General features: G+C 47.0%; 1 protein-coding gene across 1 annotated transcript in view; it reads right to left on the bottom strand.

Annotated features, from left to right (window-relative positions):
• Positions 1-3,979, bottom strand: part of shisa6 (shisa family member 6) — a 56,785-nt gene extending 52,806 nt beyond the window's left edge. The window contains exons 1-2 of the mRNA XM_018734355.2: positions 3,922-3,979; positions 2,447-3,220 (exon numbers count right to left, since the gene is read on the bottom strand). Coding sequence (XP_018589871.1) covers positions 2,447-2,991 — 545 coding nt within the window. The 5' untranslated portion in view covers positions 2,992-3,220; positions 3,922-3,979. The remainder of the gene's footprint in view (positions 1-2,446; positions 3,221-3,921) is intronic.
• Between the last annotated feature and the right edge of the window lie 23,114 nt (positions 3,980-27,093).

Here is a 27,093-nt window from a genome sequence, read left to right as displayed (position 1 = left end):
GCACATAAATGAAAACATTTGCAGCTTCTCTCCCATGCCAAATATAAATATATAAATAAAAAAAACATTCTGAAGAGGAGAAAAACAAATTGTTAACATGGCAATTCTATGCAAAGGCAATAGCTAAATAAAGGATTATACCTTACCTTAGGGAATTAAATATAAACTTTATTCAGCCAACACACATTTGCAAAAACAACATAGAATACCACGTTGTTGACAATATGCAATTTACAGTTAGTTACCCATCATACAGCTGGTTATTCTAACTGGAGCCGTTTCCAGCGGTTTTTTTAATCTGAGCAAAAAAGTACCTTTTAAAAGGTAACTTCCTGTAGCCTTTAGTTTTTCCATATTCATTTGAATAGCCTGTTTCAGTCATTGCAATATGAGTACCTGAGAAAAACAGCATTTATTTTAGATGCATTCAGGTGCTTTAGGAATATTCATACACACACAATGTGTTCAACTGCTTGTCCCAAGCAGGGTTGCAGCAAGCCTACCCTGGCAACAAAGGGCTGGAGGGGGAGGGGACACACTTTAGATGGGGTGCCAGTCCACCACAAGGCACCCAAAGCAGGGCTTGAACCCCGAACCCACCACAGAGCAGACCCCAGCCAAGCCCACTGCGCCACCACACCCCCTTCTCCTCACATCCCCCTAGGAATATAGCTTTAATAAATCCATTGATAATTTATTACACTAGTCTGTAGTCAACTGCCTTCTTTGTTGTATTTGTTTCTTTGCCTTATGCCTTTGTCCAAGCGCTCTGTGTCACTATGTGAGAAGTCCTGCTCTCCAGTGGGTCTGGGGTTCGAATCCTGCTTGGGGTGCCTTGCGGCGGACTGGCGTCCCGTCCTGGGTGTGTCCCCTTCCCCCTCCGGCCTTGCGCCCTGTGTTACCGGGTAGGCTCTGGCTCCCTGTGACCCCGTCTGGGACAAGCGGTTCTGACAATGTGTGTGTGTGTGAATTGAATTGATGAAAACAACTATTTTCAATGACAGAAACATAGCAAATGCACTACTTTTAGGCCAACCAGTTTTTTTTACACCAGGACCACTCAAAACCAAGCTTAACCTGAATGTGTATCACAAAAAGGCCATGCAGAATGGTGCATGTATTTAAAAGTTAAAATTCTGATACTTGCAGTTTATTGTATTTATGGTCCAAAGGCAATAAGTGGATAAGGGCCTTCTGCATGTCTCCCCCATTGGGACTGGACTTGACCAGATTAGGAGAATTAACATACTCTGTTTCTTTATAGGGAACCTATTCATCTAGGTTAATATTTCCAAAAAAAAAAAAAAATCAATTTTCAGAACTCCTGCTTGCAAAACCATGCTGTGTTTGTTTCAGCAGTAACTAAAGCTAAAAAGGAATACAGTTAGTGATGTCCTTTTGGCAGAGTTGTTCATTAACTTGTTCTTAGTTATATGCACTATAAGGTTTAAGGATCCCTGTCAAACATTCCTTTCAACCTTAATATAGAAAAGTAAGAAAATGCATCAACTAGATAAAAGCAACTATTTAAGGAAAGGTTTTGTAATGCCCATCCTGGGTGTGTCCCCTCCCCCTCCAGCCTTGCACCCTGTGTTGCTGGGTTAGGCTCCGGTTTGCCATGACCCTCTCTGGACAAGCTGTTTCAGACAATGTGTGTGTGTGTGTGTGTGTGTGTGTGGGTGTGGGGGGTTGTAATGATATTCCACTGCTGCTGTAATAGCCTCTTCTAGTGGCTTTGCTGTGGGACACATCTCTCCAAATGCTGTAGTAAACTTATGTATAACGCTGAATATTATTGCTAATCTTTTGGTTCCCCAACTACCTGACAGATTGTTAAACCAATTTCTTTTACCGAAAGAATTTAGGTTTAGTTTATTTAACTGTGGAACAGCTGTACCAAAAGTGTGCCATATTGACCACTAAATCGCTTAGTTCTCTTCATTGGGCAGCGGAGACTGCATCTCTGCTCTGTTTTTCCTTTATACTACTCACAGAAGTAGGGTTATTGCCATGGCACAGGCCATTCACACACCTGCACTAGAAGCAGCACTTGACAGCATCACAGTTATTGCCCAGGCGACATATATTAGCACCAAACAAGACAAAGCCACAGCTTGATGGTAGACGGTGTTCAGTGGACAGTATTGAAGTGTGGTACTTCACAAAGTATCTTTTAAGCAGAAGTGCCTACAGAGTGAAAGCTGTTGCAATTGCAAATAATTCTTGGAAATGACTTTTATCCGTAGAAAACAATGTGTGTGAACTGTGACGTGAATATATTGAGTTAGAGATCAAATACAGTGTCATATTTGGTCGCTGATCTCCATCATGTGCGGATCAAATGTGCCTTTGACATAAGCATAGAGGACGAGTTTCTTGTATCGTGCGCTTCACTTCTACAGCTCTGTGTTTAAAAAAAGGAAAAAAGGAGAACACGCTCGCTCACCTGTGCACGTTCATTTCCTGAGGCGGTTTCGTTGCTTTATCGTAAGCAACTTTCGCAGAAACGCCGAGGATGATGATAAAAGCTATTACCCCACAGGTAATATAGACAGTCGTGTTAGTCCGATCCAAATTCGGATCGTAAGTCTCACCTGTTGGCACAGGAGACGGCGGCTGGGTTTTGATCCAGTCCGGTGTATTGTAATTTGTGCATGTCTTCTGATCTAAACGGTTCCCTTTGAACTGACAGCAAAAACGGAGGAAACAGCTGCCGCAGCAGTACCGATGGTCCGTGTTGTTGCACTCGAACTCCTTGTCGTACTGTCCGCTCACGTCGTAGTAGCCGAGGCACGTGTCGTGGCTTCCAGCGAGCGGCGGCTGCACTTGGGTGGCCCGCTGGGTGAGCGACGTGGGAGCGGCGGTGCTGTTCACCTCCTTCACCCTTTGGTTTCGCTTAGGCACGTTCTTGCTCTTCTTGCCCATTGCAGCGCAAAAAATATTCAATGGATCCACATATATGAACAAAAGCAAAAGGTGTTGTATCCCCATGACGAGAGATATTTAAAGACTGGATGCCCGAGTTTCTCCTCCTGTCTTCAAGTATTCATTCATTCATTCGTCCGTTCGTTCGTTTGTTTGCGATAAAATAATAATAATAAAAAAATACTACAGCTTCTTCTCTCTGGTCGTAGCAAACCAGACGACCAAGTCTTGCGCTTTCCCACAGGGGATCATTCCCAGTGCTCTCCTCCGCCGCTCTTCCCAAACGCGCTCCATGCTGTGGATTAGAAAAGGAGCTTCTTACGCTTCTCAACTTGGACTGGAAACAGATGCTAAAGCATCTCCCGCTAAATCACGCTTGTTTGCATCTGCCGTGTATTTCTGGAGTCACACACATTTGTCCGGTAGTCACAGCTGAGATATTAAAAGAGCCTTTATCACACCTACTGCTGAACTAAACTCTTAATAATCTTAATTAGAACCTCATGTAAATCCGAATAAACAGTCATATTATGAAGTTACTACTGTCCCCTCAGATGACGATTTCTTACTTCGGATAAAGAAGTGTAACTTCTTTAGTTTTATTATAAAGTAACTGTGGTATTCTACGCATGTATCTGGCGCATTCTAAACGACTTCAATGGTGGGCTCTTCACCTTTTGAAAGCTATTGGTATAAAATGCATCTGGGGCAACAGAACGCAACGTTTCAGGACCGCGGACAGCAACTGAAACGCCCTCTCTTTCACACAATAAATACAAAACATACATAAAAACCGACTTATGTCAGGTTTATCATTTAAAAACATGATAAACTTAATTACATTTGTTACCTTGAAACGGCTAAGTCGTAGGGAATTGAAGTATGAAAAAACGATTTTTTTCTTTCGTTCATTTAATATATTTACAGGGCAATCCCTCAGTCAAGTACATTTGTTCGCAAGAAGAGGCTAAATGCACTCTTGCCAGTGACACTTACCCACCGGTGCTTCCCTACTCTGCGGCGTGTACAGCACGTGCGCTGCTGCCGAATGCAGAGATGAGGTGCTCTGCAGATACTGAGTCGTCGCACCCTCAGAGATCGGCCGCGTGGCCACAGCCCTGACGTCATCAGTGCACCTGATACAGTGGGGCTTTTTGTGCACTTTTTTGCACTTTGCAATAGGACACCAAGGTTTCTTATGAGAAAACTGAAAAGGCTAAACTTTAGGAGCATCAGTATGACTTCACTTTCCCTCTTCTTATATGAGTGCTACTTAACAGGCCTTTTGCTGATGTGCTTTATGCATGACTGGTGGATATGCATGGACCCCAAGAGTAAAAAGAAAGACTCCTTGCTACTATAAAAACTCCTTGCTGTCACGGGCAGTGGTTGTCATGTTCAGTATCCCACCCTGGTTCAACAGAGGATGGCATTCAGCAATAGCTGTACTGTTCTAAGGAGCTCTCTCTGAGGCCCTTTCAGACAATAACCTTTAGGCTGTATGATGAGTCCCCTTGCTGTCAGATAGAAGTGGACTCTTATTGTCCAAATGGTACGGAGCTGTCAGTACTAACTTTCGTTTATTGGAACACTTTTTGTTGTCATATTTCTATTGTCACACTTCTACACACTTTTGGCCCAATGTGATATTTATCTTATTGTTTATTGATATTTATTAGAATGTCTTTTTTTGTCAGTACTTTGTTGCTTTATTGGTATTTTTTCATTGTTTTGTTTGATACATGCTTCTGTGGGCTTCATGCACCAATTTAATATTATTTCTTCACAGCCTGGCATGTGTTTAGGGTGTCAGTCCTGCTTCTATGTGTTACTTGTTTCCTGTATTTCTGAAGCATGTGTTATGTTTGCAGCAAGCCTGTGTCATGCCTGTGCAATATTGGTGTCACATAAATTGTCTCCTATTCTGTTGGTGATTTTCATTGACAGGACATTAAGCCACACTCTGGGTTTGGAGATTATCCACACTGGGGATACTGGGACTGCATTGCTCTTTACACAGTCCTGTTAGCCTCATTGGACTGGTCTCTCTCATGCACTAGAGTGGTGTATAGTGTGATAGGATGAAGGCCAACACCAGTAAATCTACAGGAATGGTTCTCTCTCCAAATAAAGTAGATAAGGCATTTTGTTCCTTTCTTTGGGCTCAGCTGCGCCAAGTGAAGGACTGTTATGAGTGTTAATATTCTTTTCATGAGTCACAGCAGGGGAATCACAATACTGACTAATAGCTTGGTGCAACAGGTACTGTAATTTCAACACTCTGTAGAACTGTAATAGTGAAACAAGAGCTTTCTGTTTATCGTAAAGTCAAATATTAATTAGATTTTGGTAGTGACCAATAAAACAAGATTGTGGGTACAAGTAGTAGAATTGAAGTACCTTCAGGGAGTTACAGGCCTTGCAGTTTGTGAAGGAAGCTATTTGAGTTGGGCTTTAGCTGCTCTGGATCAAGTGAGTCCAGATGAGGTGATCTGGGAATCAACACTTAAATTTATTTGTTTAGCCGTTGTTTTTATAGCAGACGTTCATCTCTGAGAACTATATTAAAAGTGCATTACATCAACAGAAGGAGGAATTTGGACGCAGAGAGATGATTCCTGAGTACAGTCAATTTGTCACATACCACTGTATAACCCATTATACATTACACGGTTTATACTTATTTCTTTACACACTACACTGTATGTGCTATGTGACATGGAGGTCCAAAGAGATAGGTAATTTCGTTCTCCTGTATGTAACTCACCTACATTTACTTTTATTCATTTAGCAGACGTTCTTCACTAAAGCGACGTACATCTCAGTGAAAATACAATTTGTGCATTACATTAGGAGAAAAAGAGACATAGTTGCAGACATGATTCTTAAGTAGACCTAGTTTGTTTTTTTCCGCTTTATGCACCGATGTTCATCACACGAGTAGGTGCTTAAAATGCAGGACAGACAAATCCTGATCACCTTCCTGTAATTTTTTTTTAAAGGTATGCAGACATTTACATAGGAGTAGTGGCTGTGCAAAGGCTTATCTGGGCATGATCATAAAATTACAGTGCATGAACATTTACATGGGGGGGGTGCGGTGGCGCAGTGGGTTGGACCGCGGTCCTGCTCTCCAGTGGGTCTGGGGTTCGAGTCCCGCTTGGGGTGCCTTGTGGTGGACTGGCGTCCCGTCCTGGGTGTGTCCCCTTCCCCTTATGCCCTGTGTTGCCGGGTAGGCTCCGGTTCCCCGTGACCCCGTACGGGACAAGTGGTTCTGAAAATGTGTGTGTGTGTGAACATTTACATCATACATGAGCTTGAGAGATCATGGGCGAAGTGAATCCGGAAAAGGTGAGTTTTCAGACCCTTCTTGAATGTAGACAGAGTTTCAGCAGTTCTGCGTGAGAAGAGGAGGTCATTCCACCACAGTGGAACCAGAACTAAGAACCTTCACGCTTTGCTTTTCGTACATGGAACCACCAAGTGAGCAGAAGTAGATGAGCGAAAGGGTCTTGTTGGGGTGTAGCAGTTGATCAAATCTTTGTTTGATGGCAGTAGCAGGAAGGCCACACAAGAAAGAGTTGCAGTAGTCCAGACGGGATGTCATCATGGCCTGGGTAAGTAGTTGGGCAGAGTCAGTTGTGATGTAAGGACGGATCCTGCAGACATTATGCAGGATGTATCTGCAGGTCTGGGCTGTGGCTTCGATGTGCTGAGAGAAAGATAGACTTGAGTCAGTCGTCACTCCCAGACTCTTAGCCGAGGAGGTAAGCACAATGAGTGAGTTGTCCAGTTTGATCGATAGATCATGACAGGAGGACAGGCCAGCTGGGAGGTGAAGAGTCTCTGTTTTAGAGAGGTTGAGTTGGAAGTGGTGATGCGTGCAGAAATCTCTGATGCTCCAGGTGGAAAGGAGAGGAAAAGCTGGATATCATCAGCATAGCAGTGATATTTCAATCCATGGGAGGCTATGACCAGGCCAAGAGAGGAGGTGTAGATCAAGAAGAGAAGAGGACCCAGTACTGAGCCCTGTGGGACACTGGTTGAGAGAGGCATTGGAGAAGAATGGGAGCTCTGTCAGACCACTGGATAGGATCTGTCAGATAGGTAGGACTCAGACCTCAAGACTATAATCCACCATCAGATGGAGTGTTTTGATGGCAGAGACCAGAAGACCAGACTGGAGAAGAATATTGGGCCCAGCCCCGAACCCTGTTGAACACCAGTTCAGAGTTGAGGGAATAATTGGGAGCAACTATAGGGCATTTACATGTTCATCAAAATATAAGCAAATCAATGCATGGAACACTGGTACAGTAGGTAACATTAGTGCCTCAGAGCTCCTGGACTGTAAGTTCAGTTGAGAGTTTTAATCTAGCTTAGTCTTTGTGGAATTTGAATGTTCTGCCTATGTTCATGTGGATTTCTTCTGGATAAAGATGGAGAAATATGTAACCACGAATTCTATGTAATGCGTGAATGAGGCTGTGTTTCATTGCTCTGTGATAGACTAACTTCAGTTATTATTAAGTTTTAGATGAATTTATAACACTTTTGTCTTTAATGTACAAATATGTGAATGAATAAGGGTGTGCGATTGTCCTGTGATAGATAAACGTCAAGTTAATATTATGATATCCATTCATCCCATGCCGTTTTCATTAACTACTTGTCCTGGTCAGGACTGCAGGGGTCCACAGCCTCTCTCTGAGTCAATGTAGAGAATGGATACACCTTAGATGGAATGTCAGTCTATTGTAGGGTAGTTATTATGTTTTTTTATTATTTTTTGTAAATAATGATTAAAAATGATGATTATTATGGCTAAGACATTGTTACATGATAGAGAACAAAAATTAAAAACTGTAAACCTCGCCTTTAAAACTCAAACACATAGATGGATATGAGAGTAAATACTGTATGTAAGTGGAGGTCAATGAAAGCAGAGAAAAAATTTCCAGTGCTGCAGCACATTAAACGTCAAGTCTCCAAGTGCTTACTGCAGATGACTGTTGCTTGCTTCCCCAGGTCATTTTAAAAAATCTTATTCTTGATCAACAAATATTAGTGCAAAATAGATAAAGTTTTCGAATATGCTGGCAGTGAAAGAGAGGAAGTGGAGGACAGAGAAACTGGGCCAGGGTTTTCCTGGGGAGGAAATGGAAAGACTCCATAGCTGTACCAGTGCTAAATTAGGTGAGATGTTAATTTTGGCCTCTTCCTCTGTCTGTTGGATTCACTTGATAAATGCAGCTCCCCCTCATGGTAAGCTGGCATATCCAGGACAGAAATCTTCAGTTCCCTCTTTAGCCCTCCACGAAGGTCCTCCATAGAAGCTAACAGATACAATGTCTTCACTTTGCTAAACATCTTCTAGGCAAATGGCAACATGATGCTGGGAAGGAAAATTTTCAGTTTAGTCTCATGAAATCGGGCAGGATTTGAATCTATCTGTTTGTTTTTTTTTGTTTGTTCTTTCAGTTCAACTCAACAGAGATTTTCCCTGTGTTATAAGTAGAACACTTTATCTAGGATGAACATTTCACAAGTAGGTTACAAAAGTCCATTGTCTCAAAACATGCTGTTAGGCTAAGCTATCTGTTACAAACGCTTTGGTACATAAAAGGTTAATTTTTTACCCTGGACATGTTGCCAAGGGAGGCGAACCAGTTCTGAAATATCAGCAAGGGGCATAGTCAGTCTCTTTTTTTGTGCCTTGACTGTGGATCATAAGGTCATTTCAAATGACATTTATCTAGTGTGTCTTTTCTTCTTCTGAGGTAAAGCTCATTCACAGTTTTGTCTCTGTCATATCATATTTCTACCTGCTGATCCACAGCTTGATTCTGGAACAAGCCTATACAGTATGTGTCCTCTCTAAAGGTGGGATGAAAGAAGTAAAAAAGTGACCATTACTTATCATCTTATGAAGCAAGCAACATATTATACCAGTAAAGTTCTCTTATCATGGTGTATTCCTTGAGTTTTTATTTTTTGAATATAGACACATTATTCCACTTATTTTAACTACGTTTTTCATTTGCTTGTTTTCAAAAATTGATTTACCATGAAATGAATGCAGCCTGCATTTCAATGTCTATTTGTTAGTTAGCAGTACAACAGACTTAGAATAGGAACAAGGGTGTGAGACCACATTTAACTTTCTTCCACAGTGTACAGTATTGACATTCAGTGATAAACACTGCATGTTTATGGGGGGGGGTGTGGTGGTGCGGTGAGCTTGGCCTTTGCCTGCCCTCTGGTGGCTCTGGGGTTTGAGTCCCGCTTGGGGTGCCCTGCAACGGACCGGCGTCCCATCCTGGGTGTGCCCCCTCCCCCTCCAGCCCCACACCCTGCGCTGTTGGGCAAGGCCCTGGCTCACCATGACCATGCTTGGGACAAGCAGCTTCAGTCAGTCAATGTGTGTCTGGGTGATGATGTTTATGGGATGAATCAGCCCACAGTAAACATTAAATAGGAATTTTTAGAGACACACACACATTTTCAGAACCACTTGTCCCATACGGGGTCACGGGGAACCGGAGCCTACCCGGGAACACAGGGGCGTAAGGCCAGAGGGGGAGGGAACACACCCAGGACGGGACGCCAGTCCGTCGCAAGGCACCCCAAGCGGGACTCGAACCCCAGACCCACCGGACAGCAGGACTGTGGTCCAACCCACTGCGCCACCGCACCCCCCTTTTTAGAGACAATGTACTTTAATTATTTTAATCTTAATATGGCCTCAAGTTAATAAAACTGTTTGAAGTCTTTGAGCCTACAAACACAATGTCTACAACCACTTGTTCCAAGCGGGGTTACAACAAACTGGAGCCTAACCAGGTAGTGAAGGGCACAGAGGGAAATACACCGGATGGGATGCCAGTCTGCCACAATGTACCCCAAGCAAGACTTGAACCCAAGGTCCACCACACAGTGGGCCCCAGCCAAACCTGCTGTGCTACCACGCCCCCCCCCCCCCCCCCCCCTTTTATTCTATTCTATATTTCTTATAGCTACACTTGAACTTACATACACAGGTGGTACCTGAAGTCGGTTTGTAACTTGGAATTGTACGAAATAATCATCCATTCATCTTCCTCTGCTATCCGGGGCCGGGTCGCGGGGGCAGCAGTCCGAGCAGAGTCCTCCAGACTTCCCTCTCCCTGCACACCTCCTCCAGTTCCTCTGGGGGAACACCAAGGCGTTCCCAGGCCAGCCGGGAGACATAGTCTCTCCAACGTGTCCTGGGTCTGCCCCGAGGCCTCCTCCCAGTGGGACAAGCCCGGAACACCTCCCCAGGGAGGCGTCCAGGAGGCATCCTGAACAGATGCCCGAGCCACCTCAACTGGCTCCTCTTGATGCGGAGGAGCAGCGGCTCTACTCCGAGCTCCTCCCGGGTGACTGAGCTCCTCACCCTATCCCTAAGTGTGCGCCCAGCCACTCTGTGGAGGAAACTCATTTCTGCCGCTTGTATCCGCGATCTCATTCTTTCGGTCATGATCCAGAGTTCATGACCATAGGTGAGGGTAGGAACGTAGATCGACCAGTAAATTGAGAGCTTCGCCTTACGACTCAGCTCCCTCTTCACCACAACAGACCGGTACAATGACCGCATTACTGCGGACGCCGCACCGATCCGTCTGTCAACCTGCCGCTCCATTTTTCCCTCACTCGTGAACAAGACCCCGAGATACTTAAACTCCTCCACTTGAGGGAGCAACTCCCCCCTAACCCGGAGGGGGCAATCCACCTTTTTCCGACTGAGAACCATGGCCTCGGATTTGGAGGTGCTGATTCTCATCCCCGCCGCTTCGCACTCGGCTGCAAACCTCCCCAGTGCACGCTGCAAGTCTTGACTTGATGAAGCCAACAGGACCACAACGTCCGCGAAAAGCAGAGACGAGATCTCGCGGCCACCAAAACAGACACCCTCCGTTCCCTGGCTGCTCCTAGAAATTCTGTCCATGAAGATAATGAACAGAATCGGTGACAAAGGGCAGCCCTGGCGGAGTCCAACATGCACCGGGAACAGGTCTGACTTACTGCCGGCAATGCGAACCAAGCTCCTGCTCCGGTCATACAGGGAACGAACAGCCCGTAGCAACGAGCCCCGAACCCCATAATCCCGAAGTACCCCCCATAGGATGCCACGAGGGACACGGTCGAATGCCTTCTCCAGGTCCACAAAACACATATGGACTGGTTGGGCAAACTCCCACGAACCCTCCAGCACCCTAGTGAGGGTATAGAGCTGGTCCAGTGTTCCACGGCCAGGGCGAAAACCGCATTGCTCCTCCTGAATCCGAGGTTCGACTATCGGTCGGATTCTCCTTTCCAGTACCCTGGCATAAACTTTCCCAGGAAGGCTAAGGAGTGTGATCCCCCTGTAGTTGGAACACAATCTCCGGTCCCCCTTCTTAAAAAGAGGGACCACCACCCCGGTCTGCCAGTCCAGAGGCACCGTTCCCGAACTCCACGCGATGCTGCAGAGGCGTGTCAGCCAAGACAGCCCCACAACATCCAGAGACTTGAGAAACTCGGGGCGGATCTCATCCACCCCCGGAGCCTTGCCACCGAGGAGTTTTTTGACTACCTCAGCAACTTCAGCCAGGGTAATGGACGAGTCCCCCTCCAAGTCCCCAGCCTCAGCTTCCTCTACGGAAGGCGTGTCGGAGGGATTGAGGAGATCCTCAAAGTACTCCTTCCACTGCCCGAGGACATCCTCAGCTGAGGTCAGCAGCGCACCACTTCCACTGTAAACAGTGTTTGTGGAACACCGCTTCCCCCCTCTGAGTCGCCGGACGGCTTGCCAGAATCTCTTTGAGGCCGACCGAAAGTCTCAATAAAATAATCGAAAAAAACCGAAATAATCAATAAAAGGTTAATAATGCAGTTTAATCCTTCTATTTATGCACATGCCAGATTCAGTTAAACATAAAAATGAAAATGATAAGATAAAATTAACTGAAAGTTTGTTATAAGAATTTTATTCCACTCTCATCAAAAACTCATGCAATGTAGCCTCAACGAAGGAAGATGCGCATTTGACAACCCCAACGAAGTGCACGCGGTGGCTCCCGGCAAGGAGGATGGTGTTTGCCCATGACGTGGGCTGGTTCTTGTGTGGTTTTGGGAGGGATGGAATATTGCGGCGTGGTTGGTTTGTGTCTAGCCCCCCTTGATTTTGGCACGAGGGGTTGAACGTCTTTCCCTGTGTATTATTGTATGTATCTATAAACAATGAGAGTGAGGCAGAATACTGGTACTCCAGTTTATTTTAATAGCATTTCTTAACATGATGCAACATTAAAATTAAGTTTACTTTTAATTGCTGAAAGAAAAAATCGTCTTTATAATTTCTCTGAAAGAAACCTTCCTCTTTCCCTTCAGCTGTAGGACACACTGAAAGAAATACACCCAGACACACAAAGACTTTTCATGACAACATCGGCCAATGGGAGAGCCCCAAAAATTGGGTGTTTCCCCAATAAGTTTCTTGCTGCTCTTTTTATTTATGCAATTGTTTACATATTTATTAATGGGCATTTACATGGTATTTTCCAACCTCAGCTCTGTTTTACGCATGTGCTCTTTCACCTAGTTTCATGCCATATCTTGTCTTTGTCATGATCGCGTCAGAGGGAGGCGGCGGACCCAAGTGCAGAGCGATGATCGTGGTGTCTTCGGGGAAATCCAAGAGCGGAGGTCAGAGGACGGGCAAAGGTCTTCGAGGTGCGAACGTCGTAACAGGGAGGATCCAAAAGGCGAGGTCAGTGTTCAGGCAAGAGGTCGATAATCCAAAGGAGGCAGTAGATCGGGGGAACGAGGTACGGGTTTGGGGAAGGCGTTCAGGAACAGGTAAAGGGCTGGAGAAGGTCGCTAACTAGGAGGCAGATCAAGGTTCCGCATCAGCTGGCTGTCCGACGCAGCCTTTTATGCTGCGATCTGCGTTGAGTCACAGGTGTTCCGTGTTGGTCTGAAGGTGTGGGCGTGGCAGTACCCCCCCCCCGAGGATCGGTCCCGAACACTCGAGGGCGACCAGGGGGACGGCCTCGAGGCCGAGGTGCGGGCCGATCCGGATGACTGCTGTGGAAGTCGGAAACGAGGCTTGGATCAAGGATGTCTCGTGCCGCTACCCAGGACCGTTCCTCAGGTCCGTATCCTTCCCAATCCACCAGATACTGGAGTACCCCTCCACGACGGCGGGAATCCAGGAGCGCCCGTACCGCATACGCTGGTGCACCACCGTCCGGCAGGAGAATTGGGTCTGGAGGCGTGCTTGCGGGCTGGTGTAGGGAGGTGGCCAAGGGTTTGAGGAAGGATACGTGGAACGTCGGGTGTGCGCGAAGGTGTTGGGGCAGTTGCAGGCGATAAGAGACCGGGGTAACTCTGCGGATAATCTTAAAGGGTCCTAAGTACCTGGGGCTGAGTTTCTTAGACATATACGGTCCTTGGAGACCCCGGGTTGACAGCCACACCCTTTGTCCGGGTGCAAGGGAGAGGTGTCGCCGATGCCGATCGGCTTGATGTTTGATACGGGTTTGTGATTCTTGGAGATGTCGTCTGACAGCTGCCCATACCTCGCCGCTGGTTCGGTACCAAGAGTCCACAGCTGGCACATCGCTGGATCCCGGTTGCCATGGGAACAACGGTGGCTGGTACCCCAAGATGCACTGAAAAGGAGAGACACCTGTAGAGGTATGGGTGAGCGTATTGTGGGCGTACTCTGCCCACGGAAGGTATCGAACCCAGTGAGTTGGGTGTTCAAGGCAATAGCTTCTGAGGTACCGACCGATGTCTTGCTGTAGCCGTTCAACCTGCCCATTGGCTTGCGGGTGGTACCCCGATGTCATACTCACTGTGACCCCAAGTTTCTTCCAAAAGGCCCTCCACACACGCGATGTGAACTGAGGACCCCTATCGGACACTATGTCTTCCGGTATACCGTAGAGTCGGAATACCTGTTGAAACAGCAACTCTGCTGTCTCCAAGGCAGAGGGGAGTTTGGGCAAAGGAATCAAGCGACAGCCCTTGGAAAAACGATCGATCACGGTCAAGATGGTGGTCTTACCATCTGACAGTGGGAGGTCCACTAAGAAATCTAACGCTAGGTGCGTCCAGGGACGGTTGGGTACCGGCAGGGGTTCCAGGAGCCCGGCTGGACTCTGATTTGAAGCCTTGGACTGTGCACAGACTGGACACGCCCGGATGTAGTCCTGTACATCCTCCCGGAGGGACGGCCACCAGTAGAGCTGCTGGATCCTAGCCTGAGTCTTCCCAAACCCTGGGTGCCCTGCTGCTGGATGGTCATGGGCCCATTGTAGGAGAGTCGTCCTCAAACCTGGCGGAACATATTGTTTTCCAGAAGGTTTACCTGGTGGTTCGGGGTCCCCTTGTTGGGCTTGGGCCAGATCCTGGGTGAAGTCCCACTGAACGGGTGCTACAAAGCAGGACCTGGGCAGGACGTAGTCCGCTTCCATTACCTCCTGCGTTTCGTCATGCAGCCGGGAAAGGGCGTCCGCTTTGATGTTCTTGGGACCCGGTCTGTAAGTGACAGTAAACTGGAACCGAGAAAAGAACAGTGCCCACCTGGCCTGACGCGCGTTGAGGCGCCGGGCTGTTTGCAGATATTGTAAATTCTTATGATCTGTGAATACCAAAAAAGGGTGTTGTGCCCCTTCTAGCCAATGCCTCCACTCTTCTAGGGCTAACTTAATTGCTAGGAGCTCTCTATTTCCTATGTCGTAGTTTCGTTCCGCCTCCGACAGTTTCCTAGAAAAGAATGCGCAAGGGTATAATTTCATGGGCTTACCTTGCCTCTGAGAAAGGACAGCGCCTACCCCTGACTCAGAGGCGTCAACCTCCACCACGAATGGCAACTCAGGGTCGGGTTGATGCAGAATGGGGGCTGTAGAGAACTTGGATTTGAGGTTCTCGAAGGCTCGTTGGGCTTCTGGGTTCCACGGGAGACGAGGGGTTTTACTCACTGTAAGTGTTGTCAAGGGTGCGACGATCGTGCTGAAGTTCCTGATGAACCGGCGGTAAAAATTGGAGAACCCCAAAAATCGCTGGAGGGCCTTAGTGGTGGTTGGCCGGGGCCATTGCTGGATGGTCTGGACCTTACCCGGATCCATAGCAAGGCCGTCTCGGGTAAGTATGAACCCCAAGAAGGAGACCTTCTGCTTGTGGAACTCACATTTCTCCAACTTCACATATAACCTGTTCTGCAACAGTCTCTGGAGCACCTGTCGGACAGTCAACACATGCTTGGACAACGTATCAGAATAAACCAGGATATCGTCAAGATAGACCAGGACGCCCTTGTGGACCAGGTCCCCGAGCACATGATTCACAAACGCCTGGAATACACTGGGTGCGTTCGCAAGACCAAAAGGCATAACCAGGTATTCGTAATGACCCAGGGTGGTACTGAAAGCAGTCTTCCATTCATCCCCCTGCCGGATACGGACTAGGTTGTACGCACTTCTCAGGTCTAGCTTTGTGAACCATCGCGCCTGCTGAATGTTCTCAAGCGCAGCTGAGATCAAGGGCAGAGGATGTGGATATTTCACACAAATATTATTCAACCCCCGATAGTCGATACAGGGGCGTAACCCCCCATCCTTCTTCTCGATGAAAAAAAACCCAGCAGACGCGGGGGACGTGGATGGTCGAATAATTCCTGTCTTTAAGGCTTCGGTGATATAAGTCTGGAGGGCGGATTGTTCGGGTCTGGACAACGGGTAAATGCGACTACGCGGAGGCGTGGTACCCGGCAAGAGATCAATAGCACAGTCCCATGGGCGATGCGGTGGGAGCTCGGATGCGCGTTTCTTGCTAAATACCTCCGCAAGATCCTGATACTCGGGAGGAACGGGCACCGGCCGTGCCGATTCTGAGCCTTCTATAGACGTAGCTCGACAGGGTAGCTGTAAGCAGGTTCTCTCACATTGGGGTCCCCAAGCCACTAATTCCCCAGTACTCCACTGGAACACTGGGTCATGCTTGGAGAGCCAAGGGAACCCGAGAATCAGGGGCAACTCCGGAGACGAAATTAAATAAAAACTCAACATTTCCTGGTGACATAGACCTACTCTCACAGTTATAGGGGCTGTCTGGTGGTCCACAAAACCCTTCCCGAGGGGCTGGCCATCTAGGGCGGTCACTCGAAGACGCCCCCCAATGGGTTTGGAGGGTATGCTATGAGACCGAGCAAACCCAATGTCCATGAAGCACCCTGCTGCTCCCGAATCCACCAGTGCTTGCATCTGTACCTGTCCATCTCCCCAGGATAACATTACAGGTACCGCGAGGCGGTTACAACAGAGGGTGCCACTCACCTTGATCTCGGGGCGGACAGGGCACTGGAGACGGAAGTGACTAGGGTCACCACAGTAAAGACAGAGGCGATTTTGTAGTCTTCGCTGTCGTTCGGGAAGGGGCAGGCGCCCCAGCCCCAGCTGCATCGGCTTTGCTTCCTCCTGTTTGGGACCGCATCTTTCTGGAGCCGGTTCTGAGGCTGGTCCCTGGGTTCTGATCTGATTGTCTAATGTTACCGCGGTTTCTATGTACCGATCAAGGGTCCCTCTTTCTTCTCGGAACACCATTTCACTCCGGATGCGTGGGTTTAGACCACGGCGAAAACTAGCCCACAAAGCTTTCTCTCCCCAATCGCTGCGTGCTGTGAGAACACGAAATTCTAGGGCGTAATCTGCCACGGGTCGGTTACCTTGCTGAAGATTCAGGAGTCTTTCACTTAGCTGTTCCTCCGGTTGAGCCAGTCCGAACACGGCGAGGAACCGGCTCTTGAGCTGTGCATAAGTGCTGGGGAGGCCATTTGTCCAGACTGCTGTCGCCCATTCAAGTGCTCTGCCCGTGAGCAGAGAGAGGACGTAGGTGATCCGGCTCTGTTCTGTGCTGAAAACTAGGGGCATACTGGAAAAAACAAGCTCACATTGAAGCACGAAGCCGTCACATTGTGCTGGGGTCCCGTCAAAGCGGGTCGGGGGAGACAAGTGGAAACCGCGTGAAGGAGAAGGAGTGGCGTTCGACGAGTCAGGCGCTGCAGGACCGGCTGCGCGTTTCTCGATGGGTTGTGTGGGCGCACGCGACGTCTTCAGCACGCTTACCACCTGGTTGTAAGAGGTGATGAGGTTGTGCAGCGTCTGTTCCATACCTGCCAAGCGCGCTTCACGCGAGTCCAACTCCGCTTGGAGATAGTTCAGCTCCGCTGGATCCGTATAACAGGCGGAACCTTCTGTCATGATCGCGTCAGAGGGAGGCGGCGGACCCAAGTGCAGAGCGATGATCGTGGTGTCTTCGGGGAAATCCAAGAGCGGAGGTCAGAGGACGGGCAAAGGTCTTCGAGGTGCGAACGTCGTAACAGGGAGGATCCAAAAGGCGAGGTCAGTGTTCAGGCAAGAGGTCGATAATCCAAAGGAGGCAGTAGATCGGGGGAACGAGGTACGGGTTTGGGGAAGGCGTTCAGGAACAGGTAAAGGGCTGGAGAAGGTCGCTAACTAGGAGGCAGATCAAGGTTCCGCATCAGCTGGCTGTCCGACGCAGCCTTTTATGCTGCGATCTGCGTTGAGTCACAGGTGTTCCGTGTTGGTCTGAAGGTGTGGGCGTGGCAGTCTTCCTCTTTTCACATCACAACTAGATGTTTCCCCTTTTTTTTCTCAGTGTTGCTTCAACGTTAATCTCTTGTTCCTGCAAAAAAGTACTCTTCTCAACTTTTATAGGCTTAAACACATGTGTCAACGCAGTTTGTTTTGCAATCTGGATTACACACTTTCTGAAAGCACAGGATATATATCTTTCCAAGCAACGGTCATAATGACCCATTTACTCAATCATTGCATAACCTCTAGCCTACTAATGCCTTTAAGTTTAATGCACTTAGTTTAACCCCACATTTCATATTCAGTGCCATGTTCTGTATTACATATTTGAGGTGGTGCTGTCTTCCTCCATCAAGCACCAACATCAAGCAATGGAGAATCTGTGGAAGAATGTATTTTAAATAAATTTTTATTATTTAATTGTTGTTTAACTAAAAAAATTAATTGTATTTGATCCATTAATAAGATTTTATATTGATATTTTAGCAATTCAAGGTAAGTATGTTAGTCAAGGCCACTTTGTAGTAGTGAATGTGGTCTGAATCAGCAGATTACAATCAGAGAGCCTGTAGACTGCAAGTTGTGTCCTTACATGCTATGGTTCTTTTTTTTGTTAGCATACTATATAAATAAATGCATAAATACATACAGTCTGGTGCAGAAGTACTGGGACAAGAGCTGAAAGAAGACATAAATTCAACGCATTTGGATTTGGATTTCAATCAAAAATGAATATGAGAAAATCTGAGTGTATCCTCTTTCAGATTTTAGTGTTTGATATTGTTGAACAAAAGCAGAAGTTTTTTTGTTCTCTCCCACTTTTTTACATGAACAGAAATATTGAAGCAAACAAGCTTACAGTGTTTGTAATTGCCTAGGTGTTTAATATTGCCTACATTTCATAAACATAGAAGTGCTGGAAACACTGTGTCCAGAGGTGGCCAAACAGGAAAGAAAAGTCCAAGAAAAGCAGGTTTTGAACACTAAAAGGTTTCTTACACTTATTTCCTTTCAACCAGTCCTAATTTGTTCTTGAAAATGGACTGAATATGGAAATGACGGATAATGAAATTAATTAGTCCATTACTTGTTGAAAAATCACAAGGAGTGATTACGATTAGTGGTAATAATTTTGGACCTGATAAGTGAAAAACTACATATCAGGAGACTGAACAAGTGGTGTGTGAGTGTATTAATTCAGCTAAATAAAACAGAGATGTGGGCTCTGTAAGACATAACCCAAAAGCAAAGAAACTTAACCACGTGCCATTAGTCCACATCTAGAAATCTCACAAGGCCTGCAAAATTGCTAGTTCTGAATTATCATTTAATTTAGTCATAAACATCCAACATTAATGCCACTCATCCTGATCAGTAACAAGAACAGAAGGCTCTGTCTGAATTTGGAGAAACATCTTGAGATGAGCTTCGGAACTTCTGGTACAAGGTTTTTTTATGACAAACGAGAACAAACTAAACATCTGTAAAAGTCATAGAAAAGCTGAAGTGAGTTGTAACGATGGATTCATGGAGCAGGACTAGGGGATGATGAGGAACAGGGCATGGGACGAGAAAAGCAAGGTGGTGCTTGAGAGTGCACACAGGACAATTATCTCAACTGAGATTCTGCAACCAGGCAGTAGTAGAGTGGTGCTCTTTATACTTGTGTAGCCCCGTAGTGCTACTAGTTTGTTAGTTCATTTTTTTTTAGGGTTTAAATAAAGTTCCTGATTTCAACACATAGCTTGCTTGAAGCTGTGCCAACACATCCTAGGACAGTACAGCCTGTTTGTGAGATTGTTAGTCTTGCGTTTGGTGTAAATTAAAGGGAAACCAATTAGAGAAAAAAGGGATGTAACACACTGGGGAAAGCTTTGAGATGCTTCTGGAAGCAATGTGTTTGAGATTGTTTGAGGCGTAAGCAGGGGCGTAGCTACATGGTGGCCATGGGTGGCCAGTGCCACCACTGACTGAAGCTTGGCCACCCTTCCGGCCCTCGTGTTGTGCAAAGCTCTCTGACCACACTGACAGGTGACTTTTTTTCATCGCTCAAACTTGTATAACGCACATAATGTTCCGTGTGGTGCTATTAGGCTAAAGAGCTGCGAACAGTCCACGCGGCACAAACCTGTGTGTGTAGGAGGGAGGAGTAAGAGCAGGAAAATTCAATTTCGGTACCGTTACTGCAGCCAAGTCCAGCGCAAGTGAGCAACGCAAGAGGATATGGTGATCAGAAGAGTAAAAAAAATGTTGTTTACTGACATTTCACTACCATTTCGTGAAAGTTTGTTAAAGTTCAGATACTGCGAAGTTTCATCATGAGAAACAAACGAAATGTTAGCTTACCGTAAAATATTGCGTAACTTCGCTAATATTGGCTAAAGTTGCTGCTAGTAGCTAATTTTTAAAAATAATGTTACCACATCATACGCTTACATTATGAGTCTGTCACTGTTTTTTTGTAAGTAGTTATTCAGTTTACATTTACATTTATTCATTTAGCAGATGCTTTTGCCCAAAGTGACGTACATCTCAGCAAAAGTACAATTTATACATTACATTGAGAGAAGGAGAAATAGCTGAAGACATGAAAGTCTCAAGCAAACTTAGTTTGTTCCCTACCACTTGCTACACTGAGGTTCATCGTTCAAGTAGGTGCATAAGACACAGACAAATCCCGATACCCACACCAATTTTTTCTTTTAATTTTTTTCTTTATTAAATATTATAAGATACACAAATGAACAAGTACTTTGCCAGAGTAATGGCTGAATAAAGGTTGTATCTGGGGATGCTTATGGAGTTATGATGCGTGAACGGTTACACCATAGACGAACTGGAGAGATCTTGGGCGAAGTGGATGTGGAAAAGGTGGGTTTTCAGACCCTTCTTGAAAATAGACAGAGTTTCCGCACTTCTGAGTGACGGGGAAGGTCATTCCACCACAACGGACCCAGAACTGAGAACCTCCGAGCTTTGTCTTTCGTGTGCGGGACCACCAAGCGAGCAGAAGTAAATGAGCGAAGGGGCCAGGCTGGGGTGTACCGATTGATCAAGTCCTGTAAATAGCCGGGAGCAGTTCTATTGATGCATTTGTACAAAGTAACCAGGGTTTTGAATTTGATTCTTGCAGGTATAGGAAGCCAGTGAAGAGAGATGAGTAGAGGAGATACATGGGAGCGCTTTGACAAATCAAACACAAGTCGTGCAGCAGCATTCTGTAGACATTCTGGACAAGTAGCTGGGCGGAGTCAGTAGTGAGGTAGGGACGGATCCTACGAATATTATGCAGGATGTATCTGCAGGACTGGGTTGTGGCTTCAATATGTTGAGAGAATGACAGACTCGCATCAATCGTAACTCCCAGACTCTTAGCAAAGGAGCTAGGTGAAATGAATGAGTTGTCCAGTTTAACTGAGAGGTCGTGACAGGAGGACTGGCCAGCTGGGAGGTAAAGAATCTCTGTTTTGGAGACGTTGAGTTGGAGGTGGTGATCATACATCCATGAAGAGATGTCCGACAGGTAGGCAGCAATGCGTATGGAGATGTCTGACGCACCAGGTGGAAAGGAGAGGAAGAGCTGGGTATCATCAGCATAGCAGTGGTATTTGAATCCATGGGAGGCTATGACCTGACCGAGGGAGGAGGTGTAGATGGAGAAAAGAAGAGGACCCAATACCGAGCCCTGCAGAACACTGATTGAGAGAGGCAGAGGAGAAGAACAAGAGCTCTGCCAGACCACTTAATAGGATCTGTCAGAGAGGTAGGACTCAAACCATCTGAGTGCCGCACCTTCGATCCCAAGCTGGTTAAGAGAGGAGAGTAGAATCTGGTGATTTACAGTGTTGAATGCTGCAGACAGATCGAGGAGGATGAGGACCGAGGAGAAGGAGGCAGGTCTAGCAGCTTGAAGAGCATCAGATACCGCCAGAAGGGCAGTCTCAGTGGAGTGACTAACTTTGAAACCAGACTGATAACCATCAAGGAGATGGTTCCGGGTGAGGAAATCGGACAGATGATCACAGGCTGCCCGCACAAAGGGTTTTGGACAGGAAGGAGAGGAGAGAGACTGGTCTGTAATTTTCTACCAGATTGGGGTCCAGGGAGGATTTTTTTAACAGAGGTGAAATTAGAGTAGTTTTGAAGGCAGCTGGGAAACAGCCAGAGGAGAGTGAGGAGTTGATGATAGAAGAGATGAAGGAGGAGAGTTGCGGGGAAATGTTCTGAAGGAGTAATGATGGGATCGGATCAAGCGAGCAGGTGGTGGCTCTGTGCAATATCAGGAGGTCAGCGACTTCAGATTTGGAGAGCGGCTTGAAGTTGGAGAGGATAGCTTTGCAGGGAGGTCCAGCGTGAACCGGGCAGGTTGATGATGAGAATTTATCAGTGATTGCTTTGACTTTGTCTCTAAAAAACAAAGCAAAGTCTTCAGCAGTGAGAGAAGAGGGAGGAGGAGGTGGCGGGGGACACAGAAGGGATGAGAAGGTGACAAAGGGACTGTGTGGTTTTTTGGATGCAGACTGTATTTTGCTGTGGCAGAAGGAGGTTTTAGCTGAAGAGACAGCAGACTGAAAAGCAGCTAAGAGTGACTGCTAAGCATCCAGGTCCGATGGAGTTTTGGATTTACGCCATCTTAGCTCTGCAGCCCGCACTTTGGTCCTGCTAGCAATTTAATCACAATAAAAGCTTTTCTTGGTAGGTGTGTTTCTCTAAACTGTAGAGAGCATGAAAAGGAAAGCAGGGGAAGACAGGAAGATATTTTCCTTTTTTACAAACTGGGGACTAGTAGCAGTAAAACTGAAAATGACAAAGAGGCAGGGAAATGAATGCTACAGAGGGAAGATGCAGGGGAAATGTGTGCTGCTAAGAGTAACAAGGAGGAAACAGAGACACAGTCTGAGAGTGAGCTTGTGGAGAAGCTCTAGAGACACAACGCACATCAGACCAAAATCAGAGATGAGCAGAACCACTCGTGTAGTCAGTTGTTGCCCACCAGGTATGTAGGTTACATCAGTTGTAACTCAAATATAAAAAAAATTCCAATACCAACCATCATTAGCATCTAAATATACAAATAATGTAGAATACAGATTGTATTAAATGATATTATAATGTTATTTTACCAACATTTCTAAGTACTGCCACTGTAATTTCTTGTGTACATTTGTAATAAATAAATTCTGTAGAACTTATAGAATTTCTGTATGTAGAATTTGCTTTTGGAACAGCATGTCACAGTCAGTTGTGATTTTTTTTTTTTGCCAACCCAATGAAATCACTGGGTCTTACCTGGCCACCCCTGATAAAAAGTTCTGGCTGCTCCCCTGGGCGTGAGTTCATATTTTCTAGTTGCTCCGAAGTAAATAAAGAGAGAAGTTGGAGTTTTCACCTGCTCCTGAAATGCGAGTGGACAATCCCGGATTTTCCTAGGTGTTGCATGAACAGCAGACGAGGTAAACTGATGGGTTTTTTGCCCTTGCTTGTGAGAGTGAAGCGGCCATTTTATTTATTTGGTCTCAACGTGCACAAGCTTCAATCAGGCCTTCAACATAGGGGTGTTTAAACCCCTGCAGGAATTGCCATTGCATAGGGTCAACAAAGCGATGAGGCTATGATGAGTTCTGGTGTGATGGTCACCGGATCCCTTTTGTGTACTCAGGAGAGGGCGTCAGCCTTTGTGTTCTTGGACCCCGGTCAATAGAACACCGTAAACTTAAACCACATGAAGAACAGTGCCCATCGTGCCTGTCAAGGGTTCAGTCTGTGGGCTGTTCTCAAGTATTCTAGACTGCGGTAGTCTGTGAGGACCAAGAATGGATGAGTGGCCCTGTCCAGCCTGTAGGGCCAGCTTAATAGCCAACAACTCCTGATTCCCGAAATCGTAGTTGTGCTTGGCGGGCGGTAGTTTGCGTGAAAAATACATGCAGGGGTGCAACTTTGGTGGGCTTCCTTTTCTCTGGGAGAGCACTGCCCCTAACCCTCTGACCGAGGCGTCCACTTCCACGATGAAGGGAAGTGTTGGGTCGGGGTGCTGGAGCGCTGGGGTGGTCATGAACCTAGTCTTTAATTTCTGAAAGGCATCTAGGGCACTGGGGGTCCACATGAGCCAGGTCCCCTTTCCATGGAGCAGTGAGGTGAGCGGGGCTGCTATAGACCCGAAGCCCGGAATGAAACGGTGGTAGAAGTTTGCAAAACTGAGAAACCACTGTAATGCTTTTACTGAGGTTGGTTTAGGTCTGAAACGGCTTGCACCTTTTTAGGGTTCATTTCTACTCCGTCAGGACTCAGGATAAAACCCAGGAAGGAGATTCAACCTTGGTGAAAGAGACATTTCTCTCCTTTTACAAAGAGGTTGTTATTGAGCAACCACTACAGGACCCTGCGCACGTGTCTCACATGCTCCTCCAGGGAGGTAGAAAAAAATCAATGTATTGTCCAAATAGACCAAAATGCAATTATTCACTCGATCCCCCAACATGTGGCTCACAAATGCCTGGAACACCAACTGTATGCACCTTGCAGGCCTAGTTTAGCAAATATCTTGGCACCGTGTACTTGTTCAAGCACCGCAGTGAAGAGGGATAAGGGATGCGGGTTCTTTACTGTGATTTTGTTGAGTCCCCTGTAATCAACGCAAGGACACAACCCCCCATCCTTCTTAGTGATAAAAAAGCAGCCGGCAGAGGCAGGACAGGTTGAGGGCCAGTAACACCAGAGGCCAAAGCCTCAGACACATACTCATCCATAGCTTTTTGCTGGGGTAAGGACAAGGGATATATTTGACCCCTAGGGGTGAGGTTCCTTTTAGGAGACCAATTGCGCAATCCCATGGTGGGTGTGGAGGTTGGGCGGAAGCCCTGGGTTTAGTAAAGACTTCTATGAGACCACGGTAAACCTCAGACACTTCAAAGGGTTGAGCTGTACTTGGACTTTCTATGGATGTGGCTCGACATAGAAGCAACAGATAGGAAGCGGTGTGCTGGGAACCCTAAAACATGAGTTCCCCGGTGCTCCAGGAAAACACAGGGTTGTGTTGGCCAACCAGGTATAGCCCAGAATGATGGGGTTATCCAGCGATTTGATGAGGAAGAAGAGGTCTTCCTCATGGCAAGCCCCGACCTGCAGTTGTAGCAGCTCTATTTGGGATTCTACTACCCCCGTTCCTAGTGGCTGCCCATCCAGTGCATTTACTTCTAACTTAAGATCACAACCATGACTGGGGATTCTATGCACCTCGACGAATGCAACATCCATAAAACTGCTAGCAGCGCCAGAATCTACGAATGTATGAGCTGACAACCTGGTTGCCCCACAAGATAAAGTAACGTGAACCTGGAGTTGCAAGGCAGGCTGAAGGTGGACACTCACCTCTTGTTTCTGACGAGTGGCTCCAGGGGATAGCCATTCAGGACATGTGGCCAGAAAGTGTTCCACTCTGTCCAATATATATTTTAAAAATAAAAGAAGATATTTGTGAAGAAGTAACAACTAAAGCTACAAATTTGAACCTTTTAATGTTTAGAACAGAACAACCTAGCACACACACACTTTCTGAACCACCTGTTCCATGCAGGGCCACAGGGAGCCAGAGCCTAACCCGGCAACTCAGGAGAGGGAGGGGACAAACCCAGGGCAGGACACCAGTCCGTTACAAGACACCCCAAGCAGGACTTGAACCCCAGACCTACCGGAGAGCAAGACCTGGTCCAACCCACTGCGCCACCGCACCACTGAGCCCCCTCTGACCTAGCATATTTTTCAAGAAAACGTTGTACAGGCATCCCTCAATTTGTGAAAATAATCCTTTCCTGAAAACGGCATGGATAGTGAAATTTTGTATGCCAAAAGACTATCCATCCATCCATCCATCCATTTTCTATTCCGCTTCTCCTAGTAGGGTCACGGTGGCAGCAGGTAGAGCAGAGAGGCCCAGCCACCCCTGTCCCCCGCAACTTCCTCCAATTCAGCCTGGGGGATCCCCAGCCATTCCCAGGCCAACTGTGATATATAATCCCTTCTCAAGACCTCGGGGCCTTGTCCCAGTTGGCTGTGCCTGGTATACCTCCAAAGGGGAGGTGCCCAGGGGGCATCCTTATTGTCATGTCTGGTTCCGGGGGGAAGCGGCAGACCCAAGTGCAGAGCGGTATATGTGGTGTATTTGGGGAAATCCAAGAGAGGGGGTCAAAGAACAGGCGATTGGTCTTTGAGGTGCAAACGTCGTTACAGAGAGAATCCAAAAGGCGAGGTCGGTACACAGGCAAGAGGTCGATGATCATAAGAGGTACGGGATCGTGGGAACAAGGGAGGGAATTGGGAAAGGCGTTAGGGAACAGGAACTAGAAGAGCTAGAGGGTCGCAAACAACAAGGCTGAACAAGGTTCCACATCAGCTGCTGGTCTGACGCAGCCTTTTATGCCCCACTCAGCGCTGCGTCCCAGGTGTTCCATGTTGGCTCGGAGGTGTGGGTGTGGCACTTATCAGATGCCTGAACCATGTCAATTGGCTCCTCTCAATGTGTAGGAGTAGCGGCTCTAATCTGAGTTCCTCCCAGATTTCCGAATTCCTCACCCTATTATGGAGAGTGAGTCCCAACACCCTGCAGAAAAAACTTATTTCAGCCACTTGTATCCGCGATTTTATTCTTTTGGTCATTTCCAAAAGTTCATGATCATAGGTGAGGGTAGGGATGTAGATCGACCGGTAAATGAAGAGCTTTGCCTTATGGCTCAGCTCTCCCTTCACCGCTACAGTCCGGTACAGCGACCGCATTACTGCTGCCGCTACTCCCAGTCTGTGGCCAATCTCAAGCTCCATTCTCCCCTCACTCGTGAACAAAACCCCAAGGTACTTGAACTCCTCCACCTGGGGCAAATTCTCTCCCCATACCTGGAGGGGGCATGCCATCCTTTCCGTGAGAGAACCATGGACTCAGACTTTGAGATGCTGATCCTCATCCCAGCCGCTTCACACTCGGCTGCAAACTGTTCCCGTGGAGGCAACCATATGACGGTGCCAAAAGGACAACATCATCCACAAAAAGCAGAGACGTCACCTTCCGACTCCCACACAGAATGCCCTCCTGGGCTCGACTGGGCCTTGATATCCTGTTGTTGAAGATCACAAACAGGAGTGGAAACAAGGCACAACCTTGGCGGAGTCCAACACTCATACTGAATGGGCTTGACTTAATGCTGAGTATGCGGACACAGCTTTCGCTCCGATGGCCCGCAGTAGTGGCCCCAGTACCACGTACTCTCTAAGTACCTCCCACAGAATTTCTCAGGGAACACGGTCATAGGCCTTCCCCAAGTCCACAAAACACATGTAGACTGGATTAGCGAACTCAAATACTCCCTCAATTATCTGTGAGAGGATAAAAAGCTGGTCCACTGTTCCACGGCCAGGATGGAATCTGCATTGTTCCTCTTCAATCTGAGGTTCAACTATCAGCCAATGCCTCCTTTCCAGCTCTGTGGCATAGACTTTCCCAGGGAGTCTGAGAAGTGTGATACCCCAATAGTTGGCACACACTCTCCGGTCCCCT

This window comes from Scleropages formosus, chromosome 5 (genome assembly GCF_900964775.1).
Source record: "Scleropages formosus chromosome 5, fSclFor1.1, whole genome shotgun sequence".
In the NCBI taxonomy this organism is placed as follows: Eukaryota; Metazoa; Chordata; class Actinopteri; order Osteoglossiformes; family Osteoglossidae; genus Scleropages; species Scleropages formosus.
The sequence above is the reverse complement of the archived record's forward strand: the minus strand, read 5'-3'. Positions and strand labels throughout refer to the sequence as shown.